An 11569-nucleotide genomic window follows, 5' to 3' on the forward strand; every position below is an offset into this window, starting at 1 on the left:
TGCCTTTGTCACGTTGTGGATGTGGCGGGGAGCGCTGGCCCCTCTCCAGGCTGGACCACCCAGCCAGGCGAGCATCCGTGCCAGGGGTCACCCCAGTGCCCCCCAGTGCCCCCCAGTGCTCCCAGTGCACCCCAAAGCACCAGCACAGCACCCTGCCACCCCAGCTGGGGCAGCAGCAGCAGCAGCAGCAACACCCCCCCCAAAAAAATCATATCGGAACAGACGGGCTGCCTGGGACGCGAGAATTGCAAAAACAATCCCCACCCCATCAGTGTGCAGGAGGAGAGGGAGTGTGAGGAGGGGGGAGAGAGGGAATGAGACAGACAGAGGGGAGGGAAGAAGGGAGGAGGGAGTCCAAGCCCTGAGAAACATCACTCCATCTCTCTCACTGCACGGGAGCTGAGCGAGGAGCAGGACCATGTTTGACAACACGCAGTACCCCTACAACTGCTTCAATTACGACGGGGATGATTATCCTGCCTGTAGTTCTGACGAGGAGAAAAAATTCACCCGACCGGCGTACAGGTAAGAGGAAGTTTTTGCCAGTGCCCTGTGTGTGGTGGGGTTCCTGAGCCCTGGGCTGGCGGGTGGCAGCTCTCAGCTGTGTGGGCTGGTTTGGCCCTGCTGCAAGGGGCAGATTTCCCCCTTTCTGTGTGTGAAATGTTCATGGCTTGTTTCCTCCCATGAGGGGTCACAGCAACTCTCCAGACCTCAGGCAGCCTCCAGCCTCCAGGACCCCTTCTCCCTGGGAGAACTGAATTAAATGTTTGAATGTGCCAAGGGGCGAATTGGATGCAGAAAATCCCAGAGTGGTGGGAAGAGGCTCAGGGTAGCCTCACAGGGACACCAAGGTCCTTTCCATGAGCAGGGCTGGTCTCCAGTGACAGAGACCCTGAGCCTGCTCTGTCTCACTGCAGCTTTCCTGCTCAGGGAAACTTTTCAGAGGGAGCTGCAGAGGTGTGTGATGTGTGCTCTGCACTGGGCACTCAAATCCTGGCACTGTCCCCTCTGTGCCACCTGGGGCTGGTACAGGACACTCAGGATTCCCCCTGGGACACCTCGAGTCAGGGCTCAGAGCCACCAGGGGAATTTTGGAAGCAGGACACAGGCACACATGTACCCATGTGGTCCTAAAAACTGAGTCTGTGAGTAGGGCGATGGTGTAACAGCAAGTTTTCCTTTTTCCAGCTACATTGCCTTAATTGCAATGGCCATCCAGCAAAGCCCTTCACATAAAGTCACCCTCTCTGGCATTTATGACTTTATAATGAAGAAATTTCCTTACTACAGATCAAATCAAAGAGCCTGGCAGAACTCCATCCGACATAACTTATCGCTTAACAGTTGTTTTGTGAAGGTAAGAGCAGTTACTGTGTATTTACATACACACTGTGCATGGCCAAAAAAATATAGGCAGCAATAATCTCATCTCTAGAAAGAAGGGAAACAAACAGCTGAGCTGCAAATCACTTCAAATCTCTCTGAGTTGTCAATTACAGAGATAAGGAATATATCCTTGTCTGATGTATGCTAATAGGTAACAAATTGAAGAGGATGAGGCTTACATCTTACTCATATAATGACACAGAATAGGCTTAAAAGTCTTGTCATGTGTGTTTACACCATTCTTAAATGTAAATGAATGCAGATGCTAAACAGCAGCATCTGTAACACATACAAACACTGAACTGCCTTTAAATAAATACAGGTTCCCAGAACAGAAGGGAATGAGAAGGGGAAAGGAAACTATTGGAGCTTTGCAGCAGGATGTGAGTCCATGCTGGATCTCTTTGAAAACGGGAATTACAGGAGAAGACGGAGGAGGAGGAACGTGAAAAGGGAGCACAAGGAGCAGAGACCAAGCAGAGTGAAAAGTCCTTCGTCCCCCAACATCTCTCCTGTGGACTCTGCTTTGAACAGCATTTCCTCTTCTGAGAGTAAACATGAAAGAATTGAAGGGGGCCCAAAACTTCTGGAGCCCTGTGGGTTTGCTCCAAGCAGCGTGAGCAGCAGGCAGAGCCTAAGCAATTCCTCCTTAACAAAATCGGATTCTGAAATCAAATTTAGCATCGATTACATCCTTTCAGCCCCCGACCCTCTGCCTGTCCTGAGATCTCAATATAACATGCAAGAAAATAAATACCACCTACTGGAGGCCCCTCATATTAATCTCCAGTTCTGGACAATGTGATGTTATTTATTTGTGGTAGCAAGGTCTGAGTCACAGTGTGTTCAGCAGCCTCAAGTCACTGAAATTCAGCCTCCTGCCTCCTCGTTTGCCTCAGAAAGGGTTACAGACCCACCAGCTGATGCTCTGCCTGCTCAAAGAACTTTGCTAAGATTAAAGCATAAATAACAGTTACCAATATCGGTTTTCACCCTGCTGAAATTTATGAAATTCAAGCTTTGTTTTCTAAACTGTCTCGGACGTCACTTAGCACCACAAAGAATTTCCTTTCTCGAGCAGAATCTGACAGAGAAGAGACTTGCTTATCACCCACTGCTTTATTAAAGACAAAGTGAATTTGATCCCACTTTCAGTGGTGGAAATTAGGATTAACTCCACTGGAGTATATAGGTCAGAACTTAAGCTGATCTAAACAGTGTAATTCTCTCGACTTACACTGGCTGGGAATGTAGGGGGGGTGGAAATTTGTTTCTTAAAGGGAATTATAGAAAATCACCCTGTCTTCCCTTTTTTTTTTTTCTTTTAACATCATGTTTCAAACTGTTTTGCAGCTTTAACTCATTGTTCATTAGGAAATGTAGTTATTGATAAGTATTTCAAGTATTTTTGTTTATATTTGGGGCAGAGTTGTTTAAATTGTTGAAGTGAAGTTGTATTCAAAATAATTCCAAGAGACCTGGTGGATTTTGATAGGTAATGTGACAGTCAAAGAGTCTTTTAATGCCTTGGTTGAAAAAAAACCCAACACCTTTTCCCTTGTACTATCAGAAATCTTCCCGAGTTGCTGCAGAAAAGTCCTTGACCATATTTCATTTAGCAAGTGGGAAGGGAAACCTGGCACTGCAAAAAGCTCTGTTGAGTGTCAAGCAAAGCTAAAATTCCACCTACCTGCTCTGAGACAAGTTGTATATTCCCCTTAAATAGATTTTTATTGATCCTTCTTGCGAGCAATTACCAAAGTGGTGCTTGATATGATTTCAGCTAAACTGGTGAGATTTATAATTTCCAGATATCAATGTTAGCTCATGAGCTCCATTTCTGAGAAAGCCACTTCATTACCATTTACATGCAGTGGGAGGTTTTGGAACACAACCTGATGGACAATGATGAACTGTAATGAGCTTTTAAGAAGTTGCTTTTATACAACTTGTTCACAATGAATTGCTTCCCAGAACATAAACAGCATTAGCAAAGGCTCCACAAAATCCTGGCTTTGGCTTGGCTACTACAGTCTTCACCTATTGCAGATAAAGGGAAAAAAAGACAAGAATTCTGATGGTTTTAAGCAATTAAATACAGAGATAAAATTATCTTTGCATCAGGAACTAAAGGTAAATGAAGGTATATGAGATAAGATTCAGCACAGAGGTATGCTCAGGCATGACTTGAATTTTTATGCAGAAGCTTTGACATTTCACTAAGTTATTTTACATTGTGTCTAATATATACTGTACATTTATACTATATATTCTTATATATTGTTATTGAGAAAGGGAGCAATATCACTGCACTTATATGTTGTAAAAATGCATGATGTATGTTGTCATGATGCTGAAACTCCTGCCATATACTTAAAATTTACCATCAGTGGTGTTTCACACTGATTGGTAATAAATGCCCATTTTTTGGAAAACTATAAAACTTGTTATCTTCAGGCATTTCTACAGCATGCAAAAGTCTTTGCTTCTTCTTCAGAAAAGAGAAAATGGAAAATCATGTCACTTGCACCACTGCATGTCTTCCAAACTTTGAAGGGATGATTTCTCGGGACCAAATTCTGCCTTCAAATGGGAGCTTTCAATTCTCTGTTATTCTGGGTGAAAATCTGAAAGCAAAATTTGCCTCTCCAGATCTGACTGATCTGCTGTTCACATTGATACCAGCAAAAAGAAGAAAACCTCTGGGGGGACTGGACAGACGGATTCTCATTTGAAGAGGGAGAGAATTTGCTCCTTTGGTGTTTATGCTCAGTAGTAAATAGGTGTGGGAAGAGCATGTCCTCAGTGCTTCAGTGTTTGCATGCCCTCATTGTGGGTGGGTGCTTGTGCACCCCTGGGGTCCTGCCTGCAGATAAATACTTGTGTTTTAGACGCAGATCCTTTTTCCTGATTGTTTTAAGCATGGCAGTGCTGCTGTCTGGCTGATGGTGCACACCTGCAGTATATCTGAAATACATATTTTCTGCTGTGAAACATGCAAATATGATTGTTGCTATGTGTTCTTGGTTGATGCTGTTTGCAAGAGGTAATACAGTGACAGCAAAAGTTCCTCCTGGGCAGCACCTGGGTAGGGTGAACACTGCTGAGACCAGTGGAGAAGCAGTTTATGGGTGCTAATCAATAAAGAATTAATGCATTAGGAAAGGCAGAAATACACCCAAGTGGATCTACAGCAGGGATCCAAAGCCATTTTCTGTAAGATGAATTAATATTCACAAATAGCCATGTCTTTGCTCACAGTAAAGTGCCTGCTAGGAGAGACTGTCATACTTTAGTTTCCCTAACATATAATCAAAGAAATTTGTGTACAAATAGGTGTTAACATTTGTTTTGCAAAGGATATCAATCATACCTCGAAAAAATGAAGGGACATATTTCAATTTAGCCAGTATATTATATTCTGACGACTCCAGAAAGGTTTCCAGCAGTTAAAGTGAATGGCATTTAATATAGAACAACATAACAGGGGTGAGGGCTAGACGTGACCTTATTCAAATGTCGTAGCCATTACAAAGCCATTCCCAATGTAATTATAATTAAATACTTTATGCCTTTCTTGCAAATCCTCTGATCGATCATTGATATTAACATTAATATTGTATTACCCCCGAGCAAATATCTCCCACACAAGTGTTATGGATCACCAGGTTTCCATTAACAAAGTTGTGAGCTATTGCCGAGTGCTGGTCGTGGGTAAATTTACGTAAATTACTTTTTCTCAGGGAAGGAGGGGGTTGAAAAGTCTGGTTTTCTTTCTTCTCTGAATCCAGAGCTATTTCTTCAGCTCCATCACAGCCTGACAGCCACTTGCATGAAGAGAAAAAAAAAATAAAATCTCACAGGAACATCCTTCTTTGCCCTGAGAGGAAGCAGGTGAATATTCCCCCGTTTGGCACTGGGGTTCAAGCTGAGCTGTGATGTGGGATGAGCGGTGCTGGGCAGGCAAACCAGCCCTTAGACAGGGTCAGAAATACCTTTCCAAAGGAAAGATGAAAGGTTTCTTTCTGGGGAGAGGCAAGGCTTGGCCTCACTGAGGGACCCTGGAGGGGAGTTGTTTGTTTACCCTTCTAAAGGAAGGCTTCCCATGACAAAACCAAGATTTGGATGGAGCCACGCCAGGTTATTATGCAGCAAGTACACTTCTGCTGATTTAATTTTGCCACTGGTGTCACAGAGAGTGGTTTTTGCACTGTGGAATGGTGGTCAGAGTCAGAATGAAGTTCCAAGTACTTGGGCAAGGATGCAGGGATGCATTTTTCTCCCCCAGTGAGGAGAAGCCAGTAACACCCAGCAGCTGGCCTCACTTACAGGGACCTCTTCCTCAGCAGAACTCCTGCACCTTGTGGGAGCATTAATGCAGGCTAGGACAGCTGAAACAAGCCTTTTCTTCATCAGTAAAGCCAAGTTCCCCTATTTTCCTGCCAATCAGAAAGACCTTATTAGTCTCTCTTAGCTGAGACCCAGTGACTCCTCATGTAAAGAGAAGCTGTGCTCCAGGAGCAGCTGAAGGTCAGCCCACACTGCAGAGCTGGCTGTCCCCATCCTCAATTGCCACAGCATTCCTCAGCCACCCAGCAGGTTGGTTTCTCCCTCAAAACCAAACTGAGATTTTTGCCCTGTTTTCTGGCCACAGAGGGTTTCTCTTTTGGCTACTACTTGCCCGTTCAGGTCCAAATCTTGTGGGTCTTTCCCACTCTCTAGCAACAGAGGGGACACAGTGAGAGGGAAGGGGTTTGGAGGGACAAGCCTTGGGGAAACACTGCTTCACATATTCCAGAAGCACAGAGCTGATATCTCAAGGACTCCTGGGGCTGTGTGTCAATTCTCTGCTGTAAGTTGAGGGCAGCAATACCCCAAATCCACCTGCACTCAAGCTCAGGAAGAAGAGGGAACCTCCACCACACACCTGAGCACTCTGAACCTTCAGCCCTGGGAGGAAAACACAAATCCCTGACTGTGGTCAGCCCCTCAGATCCCCAAGCCAAGGCATGGAAATCCTGTGCTGCTCTCTGTGCTGGCCTCTCCCCTCTCTGCCTCTTCTCCTCCCTGCTGTGAGGGTGTAAATCCTTGCAAATCCATTAACTTTGGTGTAATTACCTCTGGAATTGAAGCAGCACATGTGAAACCAACCTTTGTGTATTATACCCAACACCTCTCATCTCACAGTCTGCAAAGCTGTGCCAGCATCTCCTCTCCTAGATAGAAATCTCAGAGCCACAAATGGTCCCAAGCTCTTTATTTTGCCCCAGCATCAGCTTCTAATTGCTTTCTGCAGAACGTGGGTACCATCTGCACTGCTCTGCACAAAGAACCTAGTCCCTGTCTCTGTTTCACTGGGAATGTCTTTCTTTTTGCACTTAGGGTCATTAAATTAAAGAACAGGGTAGGTCCAAGCCCTATGGAACTTGCACTGGAATCTTTTTTTACCCGGAGAGCAAACATAAAATAACAAAGTAAGTTGTGCTCCCTCCCACCCTTGCTACAGTGGTTGGAGGCAAATCCAACTGTGAGAATCTTGCCTGAGAAAGAACTGCCGGATTTCTCCCACTGTGAAATCCAGCTGTTAATTCAAACAGAAGGGATGGACCTGACCAGATAGGCCAGCTGGCTTGTTTCCATCCTAAAGTCCATTGTGTTCCACAAGTTCCTAAATTTATGGCCATGAAGGTCTTCCAAGCCCTGTAATGAAGTATGGCATGCAATGTTTTTGTTGTGGAATGTGGGCTGCAAAGGGAAAAAAGAAGGTTTGAATTTATCTTTCAAATGAAGATCCTGGAATCTCTCAGGATAAACAAGCTAAATTAGGAATCAAAATACACCATGTTTCTCACCATAACTATGGAACTGAAAATAGCACTTGCAGAGCACTGACAGAAGAAGAAAACTAGAAGTTGCAGTGAACCCAAACCAAACTTCTTTTTGTCCTGTTTCTCTGTGTGTTCACTGCCCTTTGTAGCTCTGAATGAACCCTGTTATGCCAGCAGCAGGAGCCCCTTGCATCTTTTGGGAGTGGCTCTTCTAACAGAGTATTTCAGAAAAAAAAACCCTTGCACTGCAAAATGGAGCTGCTGGCCTCCATCATCAGCATTTCCATTGGGCACACAGCACCTTGTGTTGCTCTGAGCAGGTTGGAAATAAGATACAGAAATGTTCTTTGACTCGTCAGCCTGCATGGTGCAGCTCTCTCAGTGCTCCAGCTCCACAGGCTAAATGTTCTGCACAAAAGCTGCTCCCTCTCAGCTCTTTGTTGGGGACATGGTAAAGAATAAATGGGTTTGGAAGTCTGTTCAGTTTCCATGCTGGTATCAGTGGTTCTAAATAAAAAAAACCAACAGGAACCCAATGAGGCTTCCTGAAATTTGCAGAGTAAAGAGCTCTGCTCTGTCCCACAGCCATTAAACCCTTCAGCCAGCCCTGCACTGGCCCCAGCAGCCCCACTGTGGATCCAGCTGCCCCCCAGAGCACTTTCCACAGCTGCTGATGGTGAAACACTGCCGTGCTCTCCTTGTGCAGGGAAAAGCATTAGGACAGAACCAACCTCCCTCCTGGGCCCAAAGGCTCTGCTGACCATTAGCCATCTGTCCCAAGCAAGCTCTGCTCTGGCTGAAAGTGGATGGCTGCTCTGGCTTTTGGAGGATTCATGCCACAGATATTTAACCCCACAATAAAACTGCTCCCCATCTTCCCTCCTTGCTGGAGGCACCACACTCTGCTGGTACTGACTGCATCCAGCATCCATTCTGCCTTCCCTCCTCCCAGCACAGCCCCTCTGGAAAAGAAGCAGCACTTCCCATAAAAGTGAATGTGGAAAATAACAGGTGCAATGAGCTGTGTTCCATGATTAATCTGTCTCAGGCTTTTCCTAGGCTGAGAGCTGTATGAGCAATTATCAAGCCCTGGGAGGCACTTCAGCACTAATCAGCCCATAACATTTTTCTGCATTGGAGCATCTGGGACTGGCTGCATGGCTTGAATCCTGACTCTCATGAAATGAATGAGAGTTCTGCCATTGGGTTCAAGGGATCAAAACTTCATCTTCTATTGCCAGGGCCAGAGAATAATCAGATTAAAGGCCATGTGGACTGCAGAGAAAATTAAATACCTTCTAGCAGTTACTTGGTGTCTTCTCAAGACAAAATAGCAGCTTGCTTCCACAGGTTTCTTTGGCTCTGTCTTTCAGCCAGACAAAATACTTCCTGAATTCAATGGGAAATGTGTCCAAAGAGGGAATAAATTCCCCTAAGCCCAAGGGCTGAATGCAGCAGAACCAGATGTTGGCATCTGGGGTGAGATTCCTGGTGCAAAGATGTTTGTATGCTCAGAGAACACCTCTGTTCTGGGTGCACACTCAAATAAATAAGTCATACAAGCTAATATCCACACTTGGGAACTCAAATTTTCTTTCAACAGAAAACTGTCTCAAGATCTGCTACAGTTTGGCAAAGGCATGACACTGTATTACTTTCCATTTTGTTTTGCTGTTGTTGAAATTACAGGAAAATAAATATTTTTGAGATGAAACATTGTGTATCCCTAATAAATACCAAGGGCATTTAGTATAAACTATGGACACATGGTTTGCTTTGTTGTTCTAAATAACTATTTCCTTTTAGCCAAATGAAAAGCCAGTTGTGCTGTGACACTGCAGATTATAAATTAGCAGCTCTCATTTGCTTTTGTGCAATTGTTTCTTGAAGAGCTTTAGGCTACTTCAGACAAAAATTTCAAATAAAATGTGAATTCATTGAACTGTAACTTGTGGTATTAGTTTTATAATAAACAAAGGTAGGTCACATAATCATGTCATGAAAAACAACATTTTAAAATTCAAGCAGCAACATTACATTTTAATCCATTTTAGGTTCTGATGCTGAAGTTGAGAAGAAGCTTGGCTCTTTCTGCCTCCCACATTTTCCACAGGCATCCTGTCCTTATAAAAACCCTTGGGACCATCTCTGCCACATGGGATGTGTGTCCCAAGCACCATCTCTCAGCCTTGTCTCACCTGAATTATCTCCCAGGGGATGGGACAAGCCCCATGAATTGCTCCTGTGCAATCTCAGCTCCTTGTTCTCTCCCCTGTCCTTTCCCATCAGGTGACAACAAAAGGAATCCAGGGATCCTGGGGGTGATGTGGAGGAGCAAACACCCCAGGTGCTGGGGACAGACACCAGGGTACCACCAGCACTCACTGACAGAGGAGGCTCTGTAAAAATGCCCTCTCACCTGAAACACTCTTGGTTTGACATGTTTGTTTGAGAGAATCCTCAGTTTTTATTTAGTGCCTATTTTCCAAAATAAAAATGAATAATCATGTCAACCCTCTGCCACAGCATCATGAAGCTGTAGCCTGTTACTTAAAAACAATGAAGAAAAATTAATATACCTGAATATGTATGAATTTTTTTTCTTGACTTCTAAGCCTGCCTGAATTTGAACCATTTATACCATGACAACAGCATGAATTTGGAGAGAGAAGACAACACTGGGGCTGAAAATCCAACTGAGTATTTTCCCTGTCAGGAATATTCCTGCTAGCACAAGTCAGTTTTCTGTGTCCTGGCTCTACAGCCACGTGGGCATGTGCACAGCACATATGAAATTGATATCTGTGTCTTAATTCAGGGTTGCAATTACTGGAGCTGGAGTCTAAATTTTTCCAACCACCAGGCTCCCGAGCTAGATGACTGTACAACTACTGAAATTGATTATCAGGCTTCCTGTTTCCTCACTTGTGACCCAGCAGTATTGACACAAGGTACAAGGAAATTGCAATCAGAACTACTAGTAGCAATAGCTGGAGGCAATTGCAAAAGAAACATTGCTGGTAGTGGCACATGGGCTCCTATATTAGATTTAGCCATACTCTGATTGGAATGCACTTACTCAAGATAGCAGAAAATTCTATTTTCCCTTTTTTTAAATTACAGCCAAGAAAACATTTCTGTTTGCTTCTGCATTTCATCCTTTTCTCTGGGATAGCCTAAATAGAAAACCTTGTGGCCTCAGACATCCAGTCTGTTTTGTCCTGGGGAAAATCATTTTATGTCTGTGTGTCTCCTCCAGGACAGAGTTCACCTTTGCAAAGAATTTTGTTAGAAACATGCTGTATCAGCACTCTGGCATTAGGCACCTTCCACATTCTCTCCATTCACCTTTCCTGTCTCTGCTTTCATCTCCCCTAATGCTTCAGCATCTTGTCCACCCTGCCCCAGATCAGTTTTGCACATTCAAACAATGAATGTGTAAGAGCTGACAGTGCTCTGAGTCCATGTGCCCCCAGGAGCAGGACATACATAAAAATATAAAGAGAACTGGGATCAGGTTGCAGGGCTTGGAAATGTTACCTTTAATAAATAATCTTCTTTTTCCTGGTTTTTAAGCTCACATAAAGCAAACCCATGTCCCCAGCTAAATGAAAGGAACTTTCTATCACATATTAACTCACACTGCCACCTGTTCCAGCAAACACTGTGCTGCTGCAGAAAAAGTAGAAGCATTTTGCAGTTGTTTCTTTCAAGAAAATGCCCACAAAAAAAACCCCTCTACTGGCAGTAAAAGTGAGCAGAGAACACCTGTAACTTCAAGAGGAGTCCCTGGTACTGGCAACAATGATATTACAGAGAGTTATTGAACCACTCTCTTCACAGGATCTCTGCAATGCCAGGATTTATGTTCAAATCCATGCAGAAACTCAAAATAATTTTGCCACAGTGAGAATTCCCTGGAGGCAAAATCTCCTGGAGAGCCCAGCTTGGCTCTTGTGATATTCCAAAGGGGAGCAGAATGCAGCATCACAAACACACTGTATGAGCAGAGATTTGGTTTTTTTCCAGAGAAGTTCCAGCCCAGCTGGGCTCACTGCATTTGCTGCAGAGGTGGCCTTGGTGCCATCCTGGAGTAATGATCCATGCCTGAGGAAAAGTGGATTGTCATGGATCATGGCTCCCCAACCTTTCCAGAGGAAAAGTTCACCACAAGTGGGAAAGTTGCTTGGGTTGCTGGTTGGTTTGGGTTTTTTTGTTTTTTTTTTTCTCCCTGCTTTGTGACCTGTGAGGAAAAAAACCTTTTATTAATGAGCTCTGCCCTCCTCTGTCCTTCAGAAATCGCTGGGGCTTTGCATGTAGGATGAAGCCACAGCAGGATTTAGCTGTGGGTGTGG

At 44.3% G+C, this 11569-nt stretch overlaps 1 protein-coding gene across 2 annotated transcripts; it reads left to right on the forward strand.

The window, feature by feature from the left end:
- The first annotated feature begins 378 nt into the window (after nucleotides 1-378).
- Nucleotides 379-4982, forward strand: FOXL3 (forkhead box L3). Of its 2 annotated transcripts, none has more exons than XM_056503249.1 (3): nucleotides 379-525; nucleotides 1189-1357; nucleotides 1709-4982. In XM_056503249.1, exons 1-3 carry the CDS (start codon nucleotides 419-421, stop codon nucleotides 2189-2191), a joined length of 759 nt encoding a protein of 252 aa, XP_056359224.1. In that variant the 5' UTR covers nucleotides 379-418; the 3' UTR covers nucleotides 2192-4982. The 2 variants fall into 2 exon arrangements, with proteins under 2 accessions (XP_056359224.1, XP_056359225.1); XM_056503250.1 differs by having other exon boundaries at nucleotides 385-525; nucleotides 1291-1357; nucleotides 1709-2861.
- The last annotated feature ends 6587 nt before the right edge of the window (nucleotides 4983-11569 follow it).

This window comes from Oenanthe melanoleuca, chromosome 14 (assembly GCF_029582105.1).
Source record: "Oenanthe melanoleuca isolate GR-GAL-2019-014 chromosome 14, OMel1.0, whole genome shotgun sequence".
Classification (NCBI taxonomy): Eukaryota; Metazoa; Chordata; class Aves; order Passeriformes; family Muscicapidae; genus Oenanthe; species Oenanthe melanoleuca.